This window comes from Austrofundulus limnaeus, unplaced genomic scaffold, assembly GCF_001266775.1.
Source record: "Austrofundulus limnaeus strain Quisiro unplaced genomic scaffold, Austrofundulus_limnaeus-1.0 Scaffold131, whole genome shotgun sequence".
In the NCBI taxonomy this organism is placed as follows: domain Eukaryota; kingdom Metazoa; phylum Chordata; class Actinopteri; order Cyprinodontiformes; family Rivulidae; genus Austrofundulus; species Austrofundulus limnaeus.
This window is the reverse complement of record NW_013952533.1, coordinates 192,301-212,035: the sequence shown is the minus strand read 5'-3', so window position 1 is coordinate 212,035 and position 19,735 is coordinate 192,301. Positions and strand designations below refer to the sequence as shown.

Here is a 19,735-nt window from a genome sequence, read left to right as displayed (position 1 = left end):
TGGTGCCTCTATCAGTTTTTTTCAAAGAGTTATAACAGTTTGATGTTTCATGGCGAATGGGTGAACTTTGACCCCCAGAAAGACCCCTTCAGCAAGCCCGAAAACGCAAACCTTTGATAACTTTGGATYGGGCATGCCTTATGAACGATCTGACCGAGTTTCAAGCCGATTGATCGAAATCCCTAGGAGGAGTTCGATCAAATGCGACGCCTGTAAACGTCCAAAATCGGTCCAAAATCGGACCTTCAATCCAAAATGGCCGACAATCTGTGATACTTGCACTATGACATTAATTGTAAATTCAGAGTGTCTTGGGGAGCTCTACAAGTGTACCAAATTTCAAGTCTCTACGATAAAGTAARTGAATAGGAAAGGGTCTCTTGAAAGTTGCTAGGTGGCGCCCTTGAGCCGTTTCCTGTGCGATTTTTCCGGGGACCTTAAAATACGTAAATTATACACGGGCTCTATGGCCCCGCCAAGTTTGGTGAGTTTTTGAATATGATAAAGCCCCCAAAAAGGCAATTCATTTGGCACAAGAACTATAATAAACAGTACAAAAACAATAGGCCTTCGCAGCGCTTAGCTGCTCGGGCCTAATTATAACTAGCATTATAAAGTTAACACATTTGGATAACTGTCTCTGCAATTATACAAATGTATAAATATTTGTCAAGCTGTACCTCAGAGTCCCAAATGATACTCTCAGATTAACTTTCCTCAACCCTTAAACATCTGTTTTTATCAACCCTATAGAGGAATCTCTATTGTGATCTGGATAACTTTTCATTGTAGTCAATTCTCCTCAACTTTTTAATAATTAAGTTAGGTATTAGTCAGATTACTGTAGGTCTTGAGCTATGTCACAACATCTCTTTTCGCTAAAAAAAAACTGGGAAGTTTCTTTGGTAAATGATGCATCTGAAAAAATATTTTCCGATGAAATGTGTGAATCAGACGGTTCTGACTAAAACAGTTGTCAGTTTCTATGACGTGCATTTAGTTGAACCAACATCCTATTCCTGTTGTGGATTTAAAACGCACACTTGTTTTTTTTAATTATTTTTTTAACATTTAGCAGTGGAGGGTTTGACTCATATTGCGATGATTCAAAAAGAGTTGTGTTGAAATCCTCCAGAAGTGTCCCCGCTGCAAGTTTTTAGCTGACACAAGGACATTTGATCACACTAMCCGAGCACGCTACGCAGTTTTAAAATCCATTTTATAGAATCCACTAATTATTATATTATTTTATTAGTCTTGCCCCCCACAGTCAGAGGTACTGATCAGCTCCTCCATGGACCCAGAACCAGGTGTAAGTTCAGAGGGGGCCGGGTTTTTGCTACATCTTAGGATATTGATTTTCATGGTTTTCATCCATTTTTTCACTTTGTTTTTATTCTTTTCATGTTATACAGTATTGTTGAGTGTTTTTTCTTTTTTGTATTAGCGCTTTGTTCCCTTGGAGGAGCTTTAAAAGACTTCAATTCAATTCAGTTTATTTATATGGCGCCAAGTCATAACAAACGTCGACTTTATAAATCAGTCGGATTGATGATATAAGATAAGGTGAAACCAGTCAGTGGAGAGGACTGAATGCTTTTATATGTGAGTCTGGATCATAGTGATTCTCTTGATCTCTGTGCAAACCGCAAAGGACAACAAAATGTTATAGTGTTGAGTTATCACTTTTAATCTAATAACCATGCCTCATTTTGAAGCAGATGATTGCCAATCCAAGCTTCCCCTGCAGCCAGCTGACACATCGGTTCCAAGTTCAGGTCTTTGATTGAACGCTGGCCATTTTCCTGAAGTTAAACTGTTGAAAAATGACAATCCGTGGTTTAACGATTGTGTTTCAGCCAGTTTCGTTCTCCACCAAATTGATTACATCTGTGCAACAACACCGTGCACCATGCTGCACATTCAAACACAGAAATCTTCTTAAAGAGATTGAAATCACTTGTAGAAATTACTACAGAAACAAGAAGTTATTGAATATTTGTAGACAAATACACTGCAAAAACTGTCCATCTTACCAAGTTTTAAAATCTTATATCAGCCAAAAAGTCTTTTTGATCTTTTTTTGGTGACTGATTTACTAAACAAGAACTGATTGTGTAAGAATAATAAACTTGTTTTCAGAATGTGTAAGATTATTTGTCTTGTTAGCCTGAAATTTTGACTCAAATTAAGTCAAATTTCTGCCAATGGAGTAAAAAAAAATTAYTTGGTAAGATTCTTGAAATAAGAAAAAATTGAGTCAAATCAAGTATTTCAAGAATCTTACCAAGTAGATTTTTCTTACTCCACTGGCAGAAATTTTTTGACTTAATTTGAGTCATATTTTCAGACCAACAAGACAAATAATCTTACACATTCTGAAAACAAGATTATTATTCTTACAAAATCAGTCCTTGTTTAGTAAATCGGTCTCAAAACAAGATCAAAAAGATTTTTTGGCTGGATATAAGATTTTAAAACTTGGTTAGGTGGACAGTTTCTGCAGTGTAGACGTGCCAAAGCAACCAAACTCTTTAATGGGAATCAGTTTCAAATCCAGTATTATTTTACATGAAATGATGGTGGTTTTTCATTGGCTTATAGTTAATAACAAGAAGAATCACAGGTTTAGACCTTCCAGGGAATCACAGTCACGGACGAAGGAATCAGCTGCCTCAGACCTCTGACTCATGGAGTTTATAGTACATCATGAGTTGCATACAAAAAAAAGTAAAGCAAAAAGACAGGAACAGAACGTTAAATGCATTTTTTAAAAGTGATTCTGTCATTGGGTCACAGCTGTTTGAAAAGTGTTTTCCACAGATCTTGCTGTTCTTGTTCATCACATTGCATGTMATTCATTACAAAGAGTTCAAAAGCAAAACATCATCTTCAGTTTCTGGGACCTCATGTGGTCTCCTCAGTAAACCACTTAAGCACCTCAGCTTTATTTTCTGTCACCCATTTTATGTTTGCTGTGGTCTTTTCGATGGCCTGCTCCATTGCCAAAGTGGCTGAGCCGAAGCCAGCRTGGTGGTGTTCTTTGAATTCCTTCAACTGGAGAAAGAGGAAAAAGAAAAGTTTAGCTTATGAATATGTTGTCTTTCCATTTTTTAAAAATAGCCTCRGGAAAGTCCAATGTGTGATTCAGTGTTTTTGTGGTTGTGTGGGCTGCATACCTCCTGCAACTCAAACTCGGTGGAAAATCTCATTGTGATTCCGTTGACGAGGTTATGAAATGCAAATAATCCTCTTCCGTACCTTAGAAAAAAATTGGACAGAAAGGTTTTATAGATAAATAAAAGGTATTAGATCTGTGTGAGGTCCCCAGACCAGCTAAAAACAAGCATCTAAATCAGGGGTGGGCAATCCTGGGCCTAAAGGGCCGCTGTCATGCATGTATTACTTGTTCTTCTGCTTTAACGTTCGTTGATTTTTATTTTTATTTTTTTATTTATCCATTATTTATACAGGAAAATCTCTTGAGACTTATTGTCTCATTTACAAGAGAGACCTGTTACATCCACCACAACAAAGTATTATAAAAACAACAATAATACAATTTACTTAACACGTCTAAAAATCAATGCCATACATCATCAAAGAAAGGGTTTTCATTGACAACAAGTACAGGTGCCTACAGAACAAATATTCTAATCGGTTTATTAAAATCTTAAACTCCCCAAGTGTGACCAAATTGGAGAGCTTCAGGTCCTGCTGAAGCTTGTTCCAGGTGGAGGGGCCAGAAAAGGAGAAAGAGTACGCACTGAAGCAACACTGAATGTAACAAACTCCTGAGAATGAAGGCTGTGGTGGTGTTTTTTGCATGAAATATAATGTGATAAGTATGATGGAACCAGCTAAAGTATGGATTTATAAATGAAAGTTGTACCAGTGAGAGTCTGTGAGTATGTAGAGAGGGCCATTTGACTAAAGAATACAAGGTACAATGGTGAGTGAGGGCTTTTCTACCTGTGATAAATCTAAGTGCTCCATGATAGACAGCGTCCAGCAGACATAATGAGCTGGCAGAGGCTTTCATATACACAATATCCCCATAGTCTAAAATACTCATAAAAGTGGCGGAAACAAGATCTTTTCTAGCAATTTTTGAGAAACAACTCTTGTGCTGCAAAAAGAAATCTAGTTTTAACTTGAGTTTTTTAAGCAGGTTTTCAATGTAAAGGTCAAAGGTTATTTTTTCATCCAAGGTGATGCCAAGATGTATAAGGTTTTATAAAATCTACGGGCACACCCTGTGTGGTAGTGATAGAAGGGAGAAATGTGGGTACCTTCTTCCTGTTAGAAAATAACATGCCCTTAGTCTTATTTGCATTCAATAACAGTCTGTGGTGGTACTAATACTTTTATGTTTGTCAGTAATTCATGACATCCTTTAATGACCTAAGTTTTCATGACATGCTGTTTATCAGCAGACAGAATGATTAAAGTCAGAACAAGATTTGCTAACAACCGTCATKCTTAGGTATCACTTTATCTTTGTGTTTTCCCTTGGCCTAGAATTTCCTTAGTATTTAATCTTGCTTTATTAAAATGACATAACAGTGTTTGTTAAACAGTACATATGAGGCCTCAACTGTCTCAGTGAATAGGAARAGCACAGAGCAGGAGCAGAGAGCAGGGGGACAGTCTGATGTTGTTCTCTGTGTTCCCGTTGTTGCAATAAAACTCAGCTGATCATTCCACGGAGTACCTTCATTCTTGGACCACGTATTTCTGTCTTTGTTAAATAAATATTTCCATAACACAGTCTAAGTTGTAATAGTTGAGACTGAAAACTGTCGAAAGAGGACTGCAAGTGCTCAAAAACAAGGGSAACTGATTTTGCGTGACGATAAATTACTGAATCATCAGCATAAAAATGCACAGCTGCGCTTGTTTGACCAWGGCCCAAATTGTTGATGTAGATAGTAAACAGCATAGGTCCTAAAATGGACCCTTGTGATTGACTTCCCTTCTCAAGTTCAGCCTTCTTGATAATCACCTATTCATTCAAATCAGGTGTGTTGGAGCAGAGAAACATAAAACTTGGAGCATAGCAGCCCTCGAAGACCAGGATTGCCCACCTCTGATCTAAATAACAGCGCATGCTTGGATTCATTAATTCCATTAGGGCAGCTGTGGCAGAGTGGTTTGGGGAGTCGTTCTTTAACTCGAATTGACTGTTTGATCACCTGTACCATCCGTCTCAGCCATAAGGACATTAGGGAGGATTCCCAAATGGCCAGTCAGTTCCAGGCCGAACCGACCGATAAGATTTTTGGATTCTTTTTTAAGCTCACAACTCGTGGAACAATCAAATGTCCAATGTGAATGGCCCCAATTGAAAAAGAATAAAGACAAAGAAAGGTGAGCGGGCAACGTTAGCAAACACGTTAAGGAGAAAAGATGAATAGAGCAGAGAAACATACAGGAGGTAGAGCAAGATGCAGCCAAATGTGCCAAATAAACAGCTATTTTCTGTGGTGGAGGGGCCGAGGTCACTGTGACTTAAGTCAGCCAGGCCAAAGATGACATGGACTGAGCAGCATGGACCCAGTACTTACCGGTATGTATTTTATTTCTCTTATGTATTTTTTGTACACTGTACATCACTTGTATTTGATTTGTTTATATCACAATGAAAAAAGCATGGATCCAGTAGGTTAGCAAACAACGCATGGTCCCATCCTGGACTCAGTTTTCATGTGTTCATGTTTCTGGATGTGTTCAGGGCTCACAGAACATTAAACGGTCTGTCAGGAATGTKACAGCAGACCTACACAAACCTTTAATCTGCTTTATCAACTAAAATTAAAATCAATCCATACTAACTGAGCAGAGGAAGACGTTTTTTTTCTTTATTGTAAAAGAAAACATTTCAGGAAATCTGTTTTCATACAGCTATTTTTATCAGCTTAAGAAAAATATTTTCTAAAAAAAAAAAAAAACCCCTGAAGATAAAAAAGAGCAAAGAGAAAACACTTACTGTTGGGAGATGTAACTCCATCTTTCTCTGACAAAGTTCCAAGCCAGTGGCAACCCAATTACATTTCCAGCAATGTACTGGATGGTGGAAGTGGCATCTTGCTTCCGGATCTTAGCTGGGTCAAGTGTGTACTCTAGATACCTGTCTCAAAAATCAATTTCACAGATCGTTTATTGCCTTCAACAGAAAAACAAACCACTTTGCTGCTGTGAATTTGTTGGATCTGAATGTTGCACAGACCTGTTCAAGAGCCAAGGAATTTTGGTGCATGCCATGGCTGACCGAAGCTTGGAAGCTTCAGATGCCAGAGACGCATTTTCAAACATTCTCCAAGCGAAGTCCCACTCTTCTGCCCCACCAAAGGCTATGGCCTTGCAGTAAACTGTGCTTTTCAAGTTGGGATGGATCCTGGTAAGGGGAGATTGGAAATAATGATAAAAACATTGGCTGACGCATCAAACATGTAGACAGTCTGTTTTTAAATATGTTGCATTGTCCAGAAGGCTGCTGTGTTCCACAGATACTCCAATTACTTTTTTTTTTTAACTTTTTTACGTTTTATCCACCCAAACAAAAACCCACACACTGTTTGAGGACAGTCAGACTTCACCAGTTGATGGTGCAGTTTGAGGCCCACATCTCCCTTTGTGAAGTCTTGCATGCCATGCAAGTTTAATTAGTCATCTTTGTAAAAACATAGAAGTTGAAAAGACAAAAAGGTTTTTTTTTTCTCTGAACTCACGGGTTTTGATTTGGRTTTTCCATCCACTGTTTGTACCAGCCTTGGATCAGTTCCCTGCAGCCCTCCACACCCACACCGCATGCTATCCCAATAGCATCGATCTGATTATACCTAACAAGAAACAAGATTTTTAAAAGTGTGTTTAAAAAAGTAAACCTACACAAATGTGTTTGAAACTAATTCTTACTGGTCACTGTGTCCAGCAGGTACTTTGGTCCAGTCAGATGTTATCGTCTTGAAGTATTCAAAGAGTGGTTTGATTTGCTTTTTGAGGTATGCCTAGAACAGAAACATGCACATGTTTTTAATAACTACAGTGTACATCTAAAAGTATTGGTTGATAGCAGACATTAAGAATGACCTGTAGAGGTCCGTAGACCTCAGTGCGCTCAAACATAAGGATGTAGTAGCCGAGGTTTTTCAGAGCTGACTGCCAGGGGATGTAATCTCTTTCTTTGGACAAGTACTTGGTTGTTTTTAAAGCCAGTGTTGTACTGATTATTTGTGCTCTGCATGCAAAGAAACAAATATTTRGCATATTTTGTAAACACACACTATATAAAATTGTTGAAATTTATTTTTTACCTCGCCAGATTGAACGCATCGTCTATGATCTGTGCTCGGTTCATGACTGGTAAGGCCTGAAAGAGAACAATAGCCTCTGTGATACAAAAATAAACACTTCATCTTATCATAACCATTTGTCTGTCTTAGTAATTAAGTTTTCAGAAACTATGTTTTGTATGTAAGAGAAACGGGAAAAATAACACAAGAAAAAAATTCCTAAAGGCCCTGTGACATTATAACATTTTGAACAACTTGTGAAAATTTTGAAGACACCTACATTGACAATGGAATTCAACTGGAAGCCTTGCTAACAAATTTATCAAATATATAACTTATTAATAATTTAGTCAAAAAAAGTTTCATAAATTGGCATAAGCTTTTCTAAAACATTATATTGTGACAGGGCCTTAACTAGAGAATTAGTATTTCCTGCAAAAATGCACTGTGAATGCTTAATGATGAATGTTTTTATTTATTTATTTTTTTTGCTGAAAGCCTTTGAAGTCAAGCAGAAAATATCACAAAAAAAGCAAATTTATCTGGGAAAAAAGCTAAAATTAGCTAAAATTGCTGAAAAGTAGATTAAAAACCTGTATTTATCAGAAAATAACCCAACTGAGCTTTTTTGCTGAATTAGGCAAAACAAAGTATAAACGACCTCCAAAATGTGAATTTAGCTTAACGAAGCTCAATTCTGCAAATAAAATAAGAATAAAAATCAACAAAAAAGTATCAGAAAAAGCAGAAAAAAATAAAACTGTTGAATTAAGTTGAAAAGAGTTTAAAACGCTTGAATTCAAGTGTAAATTAGGGGTTGTAAAAAGAAGCCCATAAAATAAGCTAAAAGGAGTTGAAAATAGCTGAAATTAATGAAAACTGCTAAAAAAAGAAAAAGAAAATAATAATAAATTAAAAAAAATGAAGATGAAGAAGGTGAAGCTGGAGGATGCTGAAATTGGCTCAAAATTGTAAAGAAAACAGAACCAGAATACAAGTTAAATAGATTTGATTTATGATGATTTTGAAAAGTTTTAATGATGCTGAAGACAGCTCCATTCATTTTTATTGAGGGAAAAATGCTGAAATACTAAAAGTCGTAGCCAAAAGGAGCTGAATGTTTTGCTATATAAAGTATTAAAATACAAAATGATGATGCTGAAATTAAGTTAAAATCAGGATTTTTAAAAGTCGTATAAAATGGCTCTATAATAACATTACTTTTAAAGAGATTTTCAGGCTTTTTGCTAAAAACAGAAATGCATATGAGTGAGAGCAGCTTTTTGAGGGAAATCAGCCATTTGAGCTGGAGACTTGAAATACTTTGTGCTCAGGTGGCCACTGGGACCTGGCAGTGAACTCACTGACCTTGTGGTCGGTGTTGAGCAGAGACAAAAGACGAGCCCAGTTGTTGGCATCGTAGTTCACCCTGAAGTATCCGGATACGTTTGTGTTCGCCAGCACCCAGCCCTCTCCTGAAACTCTCATGGAACTGTGAACATCTAAGAGGATGTACATTATTCAGAACAATCACTTGTACTCGACTCCAACAATCTGAAAGTCACGCATTTTCTCTTCCAGAGTTCAGTTTGTTTGTGTTACAGTAAAGGTACCTGTCTTTTTAAGAAGCCAATACTGTTGCTGATCCAGGCCGTTTTTCATCCATTTAATTGGGATAAACCATGTATAACTGAACAAAACAAATGAGAATTACAGTAACACTTTCCACTCACGATTAAACGGCATTARCAAAAATAAGATGAATCTGATTTCTACTTGAACGGAGATGGCCTTTCGACCACAGAGCTTGGGTCCAAAAGGAAGTGCTTCTGCGAGACAGTTCCTGTTTGGGTGTCAATGGTGACCACTGGGAAGCCCATCTGAAGAGTCCAGCGGTTCATGATCTCATGAACAGAGTATGGAACATGCAGTCCTGGTGTTTTATCTACCACCTGTCAAAAACAAAATACAAAGAATGGAGGGTAGCAGTTGTTCCACAAATCCTCTGTGCCAGGAGAAATGAGGGTCAGCACATCTTAAGAGTCTCAGTTTTGTAGCTCGACTGACCTTTTGAAGATGGTTCCACAGGTCTTCATACACTGTGTTGTTAAAGGCAAATGTGTTGAGGTATGACTGTAAAGAGAAACAAATAAGCAACATCTAAAAATATACAAAAAAGAAACAATAAATCCTAATGATGCAGGAAAACCTGTTATTGTCAAACCCATTGAGAAGAAAAACCAGTAAAACATCTAAAACACAGTGACAGCAGTAATCAGATGATGGGATCTTATAGTCTTCAACCTTGTCCCTCGTGACCCACTGTCCCGCATGTTTTAGATGTTTCCCTGCTTCAACACACCTGACTGAAATAAATGAGTGATTAACAGGCTTCTGCTAAACTTGATGACAGGCCAGTTAATTTTTTTGTCTCAGGTATGCTGAAGCAGGGAAAACGGGTACAACATGCCAGACAGCGGTTGAAGACCTCTAATACTCACACTGATTCCTTTGGCGAAGACAGGCTCAGTGAGAAACTCTGACAGCATCCTGAGCACCGCGGCACCCTGGAAACAATCAGAAGCAGCTCTAAAATCTACAGTGTTGCCCATTGGTGCCTCGAATCAGAAAAACAAGATCACATATGTTCATGTTTGTGATAATTACAAGATTTCAATATTTTAGAACAGAATCCATCCATCCATTATCTTTTACCCGCTTCTTCCTTTCAGGGTCACTGGTGCCCAAATCCAGCGCTCACAGTGTGAGGGGYGGGATGCACCCTAGAYGAGTCGCAAGTCCATCACAGGACCACRTAGAGACAAACGAGACAAACAGCCATTCAAGCTCTCACTCACACCTAAGGACAATTTARAGTTACCAATCAGCCTAACAGTCGTGTTTTTGGTCTGTGGGAGGAAACCGGAGCAACCAGAGAAAACCCACGCAGAGAGAACATGCAAACTCTACCCAGAAARGACCCCGGCCAGGATTCRATCTGGCAACCTTCTTGTTGAGAAGCAAAATCTCTGCCGTGGTACCGTGCTGTCCATATCACAGGATATAGATGTGAAAGAAAAAAAAATAAAGCCAGACTGGAATCATGGGAACTCTATTAAGCTTCTTTTTGGATATGTTGTTCTCATCAAAATCAGGGATACTCATTGCGCTGCTCCCGAGCCACATGCGGCTCGCCTTGCTTTRCTGGYRKCTCTTGTGACAGTTACAAAAAGATCAGCCAAAWAWAGTTGGTTTYAAAAGGGKGATTACTGATGAACCTGGCAACGCAGGCATTGTTTTTAAAAAGAYGMTGCCGCAGCATGACTRCAGAGYGGGAGCGCATTACTTGGGAAACCGTGATTAAGCTAACCGGGTAGCTAKCTTGTCGTGCTAGCTAGTAGCACGTCATATACGTTGCGCAAAATGGAGCGATTTCTAATTAAAAAAGGACAAAAAACGATGTCAGAAACAGCGAGGATGGGGAATTTGAAGAAGTGAAGAAAAATCCACAGGAAGAAGATGTTGGAGAAAGGGCCGCTAGCACATCAGTGTTTCAAGTAAAAAATGAAAGGTAAGATCTATAGAAGATGAGCACAGAAAGTTTCAAGAGAAAWGGACMGACAGATTTTTATTTGTTCTTCACGGCACAAACCCTCTTTGCTTAATATGTGAACAAACCTGCTCAGGCTTCAAACGAAGTAACTTGGAGCGCCATTTCAAAACTGCACATCCAAAGTTCAATGAAAGTTATCCACCTGGCAGTGAACTCAGAAAGAAAAAAAACTGCACAGCTTATTGCTTCACTTTCTGGGCAGCAAAGTCTCATCAACAGAACAACCACTACAGCAGAATGTTTAACAGAGGCATCCTTTGAGATTGCTTGGATTTTGGTGCGGGCAAAAAAGCCTTTCTCAGATTCAGAAATAGTGAAAGATTGCTTTTTGGCTTCAGCAGAAATATTGTTCAGAAACTTTGACAACAAGGATGCAATTCTGAAACAAATAAAGGGATTACAGTTGTCTGATTCAACAATAATGAGACAAATGGAAGACATTGGAAAAGACATCAGAGACCAGCTACTGACTGATCTGCATGGAGCTCCATGTTTCAGCATAGCAGTGGATGAAAGCACAGATGTTACAGATGTTGCTCAGCTGTGTGTTTGGGTGAGGCTCCCAAAAGATGACTCTTTTCAAGAAGAAATGTTGTGCTTAATACCACTCCATGGCCAAGCAAGAGGTGAAGATGTTCTGAATGCACTTTTGATATTTTTTTGAGGAAAAACATCTCTTTTGGTCCAAACTTGCTAGTGTATGTACTGATGGTGCCCCAAGCATGCGAGGCAAGGAGAAGGGTCTTGTTGGCCTCCTGAGAAAAAGAGATGACATTCCTCCTTTCATCAGCTTCCATTGCATCATACAACAAGAGTCCCTTGTAGCAAAGATCCGAAAAAAACAACTTCCAGAATGTGATGCAAATTGTTGTGCAGGTGGTATATTAATATTGTTTCCAGAGCACTAAACCACAGACAGTTCAGACAGTTAATTGAAGACTACGACACAGAGTGCAGCGATCTTGTGATGCATAGTGAAGTAAGATGGCTGTCCCGTGGAAAAGTGTTGGAGCGATTTCTGAGCCTCCTTCCTGAAATTTGCACTTTCTTAGACAGCAAGGGGAAAAACCATCCAGAGTTAAAAGACCCACAATGGATCGTACAGCTGGCCATTCTGACAGACATTACCTGTCACCTGAACACTCAACTTGCAACTTCAAGGGAGAAACAAGCTTCCAAACAACATGCTGAATGCAGTCAGAGCATTCCAAAACAAAATAACTACCCTSTGGATACCTGATAGAGAACTCATCCACTTCCCAAAACTCAAAGCAACAACCACAAGTGATCCAGTTCTTGAACAGCACTTCAGGCACAGGGAGTTAGTTCAAGTTTTGGAGCAGCTGAAGGATGAGTTTGACTCCAGATTCTGTGATGTGAATGAACATTAGGGCATTTTTAATTTTATTGAAAACCCTTTTCAAGTGGATGTATCCTTGCTTACACCCACCATCACACAACTCTGCCCTGATAGTCGTGCCAAGCTTGAAACTGAAATAACTGAGCTGCAGACAAACGACATCCTCCAAGTTGAACTCCGAGATGGTGTTGATCACTTCTGGAATTTAGTTTCTGAAGGAGACTTTCCCATTTTGAAACCGTTTGTTCAGAAAGTGATGTCTTTCTTTATGAGCACATACACCTGTGAGTCAACATTTTGAACTATGAACACTTATCAAGAAAAAACAAAGAAACCGGATGACACATGCCCATCTTGAATGCCTCACTGTGATTGTAACAACCAATTACAAATACAACATGAAGAACGTCAAAGATATGCACCACAGCTTCCGGTCATCTCAATACTAAGGTAAGAGCTCTTTAAACAGATCCTGTGTTAGCTGTGTAGTTTTTGTTTGTAGGTGTATTTGTATTTATTTGTACGTGTTTGTTTCTTGGCATATTGCGGCTCTCAACTTGACATTTATCTGCCAATGTGGCTCTTGTGAAAAAATAGTGAGGAACACTGTTCTAGATTAATCAATACTTGATAAATATTCAGAAAGGGTTCAGTAGATTGTGTGTAAAGTACCACTGTGGGAAACTGACCTTGCTGTAGGAAATTGTGTTGAACATCTCGTTGATCTCCGAAGGCTCATTGACTTCCTCTTCTTTGCGGGACAGAGGGTGAGAGGAGGCCAGTGCGTCCACAGCAAATGCCCTCTGCATGTCATATAAAAGGATGTAGTCTTTCTGTATTCAAACAGAGAGGAGAATCAGAACAGGCCTCCTCAGCCAAAAGTACCAGACAACCTTTGGGGATCTTCTTTAAAAAATACACGTCAAAAGTCTCAGTGAGGAAGAAAGTACTGATCGTACCATGTTCCAGGTGGGCTCAGCGTAGTCAGCTCCGAGGTACTCCACATATGAGGCGAAACCCTCGTTCAGCCATAAATCATTCCACCATTGCAAAGTCACCAGGTTTCCAAACCACTAGTAAAAAACACATATCAAGAAAGAGACAAGTGACTTGCCTCTGTGACATGTCAAACGTTCCTTTTGGCCTTCATTAGCTGAGGTTAGCTCAATAATTTTTGTACAAGTTTTGTTGTATGTAAATGTGTTTTGTTTTTTTAATGAAATGAATAAAGTTAATAAAAAATAAAAAAAATAATATCAATTATGCTGAATCAAAGAAAGTGAATGAACCTTTACTGGGACATTTATAGATAATGACATACCATGTGTGCAAGTTCATGGGAGATTATTGTTACAATCCTTTCTTTGTTTCCAGTGGAGGACAGCGTGGGGTCATACAGCAGGCCTGTCTCCCTGTACATCACCAGACCCCAGTTCTCCATCGCTCCAGAATTAAAATCAGGCAGCGCAACCTGATCTACAAGGAACAAAGGTAAAAGATTCAAACAACCAAAAAGTCTTTCACCTCCAAAACCAAGCAGGGTTTGCTTCACCGTGAACTGAGGAGATACGGCATCATGTTAAAACAAGTCAGCAAACTAACCTTATAAACTAGTGGTAAACAGGGGTATTTTCCTCAACCCCTTGCTTACCTCCAAATATTAGAATAGATATTTTCACTACTTCTGACTGAGCAGGCAAGGTTTACAGACAGTAGTTTAGTCTTATTTTCCGTTGGTACTTTAAAAAATTCAACAAGTTGAGATTTTTGGGCGGCTAGTTTAGCTCTTTGATGATGACCAGTATGTCTTCTGCTCTAACAGACAAAAGCACGAATAGTTGGCAAAAAATGTGTGACTTGTAAGAATGTTTGCTCAACTAGTGCACCAAGAGATCGACCATATTTCCACATGAATGGTTTGTTTCACAGAACTGACTACGGCAAAAAGATTTCTAAACTTTTTACCAACCTGACTTTGAGAGCGGGTAAGATACATTGTAGTATTTCCCATAGAACTGAAGGATTGGCCCCGTCACATTAAGAGCGTATTCACCCTGCCCGTCAGCTATGGCCTTTCTTTGAGCCCAAATTCGAATCTGTGAAACAAAAATTTTACTTGCGAAGTCGATATACATGACAGTTCCACTGATAACGTGAACAAAGATGAAATGCAAAGACAAAGTTCCTCACCAGTAAATGATTTTGGCTTGACTGAATGGAAATGAATTCACTGACGAGAAATGCCAACAGATATGTGGACATGGTCTTAGTGGGCTCAAATGTTGTCACTCTGACAGGAACGCCATCCTTGACAGTGTCTGAATAATCTGTATAAAGACAGAAAACATTGGTGAGCTGATTGTATTAACGTCAAAAAAGTTGATGATCCAAAATGAACCTTTTTCCTTGCTGTTGGACAGAGCCACCGTGCCTCGGTCGTGGATGAGGGTGACATTGAAGGTGGCTTTCATGGCCGGTTCATCAAAGCAAGGAAAGGCTTTCCTGGCAAACGTCGCTTGCATCTGAGAGGTAGCAAGAACTCTGAAAAATGGTCCAGTTGAACGTAAACAAAACCACATCCCGGTTCAAGAAAACAAATGAGACTGCGCAAATTAGCAATCGCAGTTAAAAATCAACCATGTTACTCGATTGTGTCTTACTTCTTTACTCCATTGTCCGTGTATTCACTCCTGTAGAACCCCTGCAGGTCATCTGCCAGCTCCCCTGTAAACTTAGAGTGAAGCTTGTAGGATGCTCCCACGGTGAGTTTCCAGCGCAGCTGAACGACCAGATACTCCGTCCTCTCCACGAGCCACGTCCTGCGTATGGCAGGCGGAGTGACTCCGCCCAGGCCCATCAGTATAATGTGGTTCCCGAGGACGGTGGTGAAGTTCAGCTTCTTGCTGTGGATAATGATCAGGTCGGTTTCCTTCACACATCTGAAGATCACAGATGAATATCCAGTGAAGACGTACATCCCGTCTGCGTTGGGCTGCAGCTGGGGCCACAGGGTCACTTGGTAAGATTCCGGGATGAGTGACTTTGGAAGTCTGTAATAATCCCAAGGTTCTTTGGGTGTGAAGGGGGTTGTGAAGGGGGGAGATGTGCTGCTGCCATCTGACGCTCTGTGTCCAGGCTGACCTTGATTCTTGGCCCTTTCCTTGTCATAGGCAATGGATAGAGCTATTATTGTAACCAGTGCGCTGATAACCAGGACCAGCAATCCAAGGCCAATGTTTTTACTGACATAGTAGACTTTTCCCATGTCGGATACACAGGGTTACACACGCTGAGGAGTTTTAGTCCCTGTTTGTCAAGGTTGGCAGGGCTCTACTCCTTTTGGTTAATAGTGGAGCTGTTAACATAGCAAAGAAAATAGACTTTACTAGATCATCTGAGGAGAAAAAGGAGAAAAAACCCAAAGTTATTAATTCAGCCTTCAATATTTAGGTTTTTTTTTACTTTGAATTACAGGAATAGTTTTATCTATCAGTAAATCAAATGATTTTAGTTATTAAACCACAGCAATCAATCTCCATAGAGCTTTTCAGATAATTTGCCTGTTTTATTATTTCAGTTTAAGCTTAAAATCCTGATCACCGTTCAGGAAATAGTTTAGTAATATACTTTCCACTGAAAAGATAAGCCCATGAACAGTATCTTGGCTGGAAAAATGTAAGAGAAAATGTATGGCCATGGTTCTTTTATTTGTACTGAGAGACAAGAAGACAAAGGCAACAGAAAAACGTCTGTAAATCAAACAGCGAGGGGAAAAAATGATGAATGGGCAGTTTGTTCAGTTCTGCTTTCCCAGAAATGCAAACATCACTGAAAATTTTCTAGGAAAAACCTTTGGTTGAGATTGTGAATCAAACAGGACAATGTTCACTGAGTGAGTCAGGAAATAATTTTATCCAAGACTGTCTGTACAGCTGCCTTAAAGGCTCCAAAAAGGAAGTTTTTTCCATTTGTGTTTTTAGCTTAAGAATTTTTGTTTTGTTTTCAAATTTCCTAATTGTCTAAAATAAATACTGTAATGTTCATAACATATCTCCATAATGTAAAGTTTGTGTGCTGCTGAAAATTTGTGGTATTTCTTATAAATCTGCCTGTTTCATTCCACAGTTCATTTAATCCAAAAACAGACATTATTTCTGGCAACATTTTTGAGAGTTGCAGGGTTTTTTTTCTGTCAGTCTCCATCTGACAACATTTAGTTTTTTAATATAAATCAGTCATTCTTTATTTTTTATTTTTAATAATATCTTTTTTTTAGTTATGCCTTTTTAAACATGCCATTGCACAGCTCTCCATCCCCACCATGGCCTTTTTGCAGACCGTTTTACTTGGAATTTGAGCATAAGCATGCTCAAACTCTGTTTTTGCTTTAATTAATACATGTATGTCACTTCTTTCATTTTTTTTTTACATTTTATATTTGTTACGCAGTCGTCACTGTCTTTAAATTTGTTAGATTTGTTTAAATTCACATACATCAGTTGATAGCTATAAAAAAGAGAACAATGAAATTGCTAAAACATTTCATCTTTATCTAAGCTTGAAGTTATTGCTGCTAAAAGTAATCAGTGTACTTAAAACATGCTTATTATTACATTCCTTTCAGTTAAAAAATAAAACAAAGCATAAAGAGTAGAAAGCTTAAAGGAATATATCTTGTTCACCACAGCCTAATTGTACATTTCCTTCAGTACACTTTGAGGATAATTACCTTAAGTTAGCTGTTTTTTTATTTATTTCTGAACATTCTGTGTCACTTGTATCTTGTTCCCTCTGTAGAACAAAACCCTGACTGTGCAGTTTTTTATTTGCAGGTCTGTATAATTCTCTTCCTTTTGATCAAAAGATGGGCAGTATGTACTGCACCGAAAGCTGTAAAAATGTCAGGTCAGAGTAACTGACACAAGATATTTAACATGTCTGCAATATGACTTCTAATCCACAAATTGTAATTTATACCAGTGATGGCTCCAGTAATAAACAGTTTTTATGACAAGGCTACTCTACTGTAGTTTAAAGCTTATTAATTAAGAAAAAATGCTGAGTGTAATTTGGGGTTGTCATTCTTTTGAAGCTTTACCAAAAAGTATTAATATAATGCACTCATTAAGTCATAAATCCAATAATAATGTAGATTATGTTCAGTGCTGTCACTTTTACAGTTTTCGCACCAAAATCTTTACATTTCTTTAAATTACACTTTGTTTAAACACAATTTAAACAAATGCAAATTAAACAGTTCACACAGCAAAAACAGGAGTGTTAAAATTTCAGCGTTAAACTTTTGGGTGTTGATTTAACAACCCCCAGTGTTATTTTAACACTTTCTGAGTAAATTGACACCCATTGTTGGTGTTAAATCACTGTTGCTTTCCTCAATGTTGTATCAACACTGGACAATGTTAAATAAGCTCCACCCACTATTAAGTCTTATACAACACTTAACAGTGTTTTTTTTATTTTCAACTCAAAATATCTTCAAACTAACCAAATATAAGGTTATTAATGAAGAAAACCCATCTGAATAACAGCAGACTGACTGCTCGTAAAATATACGACAGGTCTGGACCACTCGTGAATTTTGTTCGTATCTGAAAAAAATCTTAGAATACGAAAACATTGGTGAATGCCACAAATTCTCCTAAATCACTCGTACGCACAACTTAAGAACAAATCTGTGCGTACGAACGGTTCTTGCATGAGGCCCATTGTGCTTGCATGTTTCTGACTATTGAAAAGGTGCATGAGAGTAAAAATTAGTTGTCTGGTTTAGTTTGAACAAGTTGTTTAAGTTTATGCAGTGGTGGACAGTAATGGAGTACATTTACTTGAATATTGTGCTTAAGTACATTTTTTGAGTAACTACTTTACTTGAGTAATCATTTTTTTGGGGAACTTACGACTTTCACTCCACTACATTTCAAAGACAAATATTGTACTTTTGACTCCACTACATTTCTTAGAAGCTTGTTAGTTACTTGTTACTTTTGGCTCGGCATAGCTTTGTGATCCTTTGCTGTTTTCCTTTCTTGAAATGCATTTGGCCACACGTTATGTTCCTCACAAGGGAAACCAATCACAGTCATAGCTCACATCTAAAATAGATTTGGAATTACGTCATCGTTGGCGTAAAACGGTGGCGAGCTGAGCTTCATTTCAAACAGAACCCAGCAATGGAGACGGTTGAAGAAACTCAAGTAGAGAAACAGCATGTCCATATCTCAGCTCCATGTTTGAGATTTTAGGACTGAAAAATAGTTTGTATCAGTTTAAATGTCTAAACTACATTTCTGCATTTAAGAACTCATCACTCACTGTATTGCGTTTTTATGCTGAAGCCTTTACAGGTGTGTAGAATCTGTAGCAAAGAGGTTCTACCTGTTAGTACCACAGGTGGTTTCTGAGAGTTACAAGGTTCTGTAAAATCACTCTGAAAACAATACAGCTATGTATTGATATTAGAAAATTTAATTTGTACTTTTGAATACTTGAGTATTTTTAAATGCATGTATTTTTGAATACCTAAGTATTTTCAAAAGTAAGCATTTCAGTACTTTAACTTGAGTAAATTTTTGCCCGAGCAACTTTTACTTGTAGTTGAGTAAGATTTGACCATGAGTATCAGTACTTTTACTCAAATACTAGAATTGAGTACTTTGTCCACCACTGAGTTTATGTTATTGGCCAAAAATCGACACCATGAGTGAGAGGTGACTCCATTATGCTTTTCTACTAATTACTGAGTAGTGTAAGTGCAACACTTCAACAAGTTTGAATTTAACTCTGTGTTAAATTTACACTCTCAGGTTTATGGTGTATCGACACCTTGTGTTGTCTGTTAACCTAACACTACAATTTCCTTTGTTAATAACAATATACTGGTGTTACTTTTAACACTATATTTTAACACTTGAAATGTAAATTATCATTAAATTTAGATAAGCCTAATTATATGATATTTAGTAATAGAAAGAAAACTGTCAATGTTCCATTTAGAGTCGAGGGTGTTGAGATTTGCAGAGTCAGTGAGGTGAAGTTTTTGGGTTTTATCATAGATGAAAAGCTGGCCTGGAGACCTCATATAAAGAACAAAAATAGCCAAGTCCATTGCAGTATTATACAAAGTAAATGATTTATTTAATGATAAATGTCTGTTTATATTATATAATGCAATAATTGTTCCACACTTGATCTAATATATTGATGTTGGGGGAAAATCATGCAAAACAATTACAAATCCTATTTTTGTTTTACAGAAAATCGCTGTAAGAATTATCACCAGAAAGCATTACTATCACCCATCACATTCATTGTTCCATCAGCTGAAGTTATTGAAATTTTATGATTTGATTTCTATGATTTCATGAGATTGTCACCGCTGGCCCCGGGGGCTGTGTGTGTGGTCGCTGGGGGGACTCTCCCAGTTCTCCCCTATGGTCTGATCTGGGG

General features: G+C 38.1%; 1 protein-coding gene across 3 annotated transcripts in view; it reads right to left on the bottom strand.

Annotated features, from left to right (window-relative positions):
• Positions 1 to 2,682: 2,682 nt before the first annotated feature.
• The window catches only part of LOC106522523 (aminopeptidase N), a 22,540-nt gene continuing 5,487 nt past the window's right edge, over positions 2,683 to 19,735 (bottom strand). Inside the window, exons 2-22 of one of the 3 annotated variants that reach the window (XM_014015555.1) lie at positions 15,516 to 15,662; positions 14,929 to 15,428; positions 14,667 to 14,809; positions 14,459 to 14,595; positions 14,238 to 14,364; positions 13,590 to 13,744; positions 13,228 to 13,341; positions 12,958 to 13,101; positions 9,797 to 9,862; positions 9,363 to 9,428; positions 9,072 to 9,247; positions 8,909 to 8,985; positions 8,664 to 8,797; positions 7,317 to 7,372; positions 7,093 to 7,240; positions 6,919 to 7,010; positions 6,732 to 6,842; positions 6,230 to 6,397; positions 5,990 to 6,130; positions 3,180 to 3,261; positions 2,683 to 3,057 (exon numbers count right to left, since the gene is read on the bottom strand). In XM_014015555.1, the coding sequence (XP_013871009.1) occupies positions 2,908 to 3,057; positions 3,180 to 3,261; positions 5,990 to 6,130; positions 6,230 to 6,397; positions 6,732 to 6,842; positions 6,919 to 7,010; positions 7,093 to 7,240; positions 7,317 to 7,372; positions 8,664 to 8,797; positions 8,909 to 8,985; positions 9,072 to 9,247; positions 9,363 to 9,428; positions 9,797 to 9,862; positions 12,958 to 13,101; positions 13,228 to 13,341; positions 13,590 to 13,744; positions 14,238 to 14,364; positions 14,459 to 14,595; positions 14,667 to 14,809; positions 14,929 to 15,428; positions 15,516 to 15,533 (2,805 nt within the window). In that variant the 5' untranslated portion in view covers positions 15,534 to 15,662 and the 3' untranslated portion in view covers positions 2,683 to 2,907. Of the gene's footprint in view, positions 3,058 to 3,179; positions 3,262 to 5,989; positions 6,131 to 6,229; positions 6,398 to 6,731; positions 6,843 to 6,918; positions 7,011 to 7,092; positions 7,241 to 7,316; positions 7,373 to 8,663; positions 8,798 to 8,908; positions 8,986 to 9,071; positions 9,248 to 9,362; positions 9,429 to 9,796; positions 9,863 to 12,957; positions 13,102 to 13,227; positions 13,342 to 13,589; positions 13,745 to 14,237; positions 14,365 to 14,458; positions 14,596 to 14,666; positions 14,810 to 14,928; positions 15,663 to 19,735 lie in introns of all 3 variants that reach the window. The other 2 variants (XM_014015553.1, XM_014015554.1) reach the window with 2 other exon arrangements.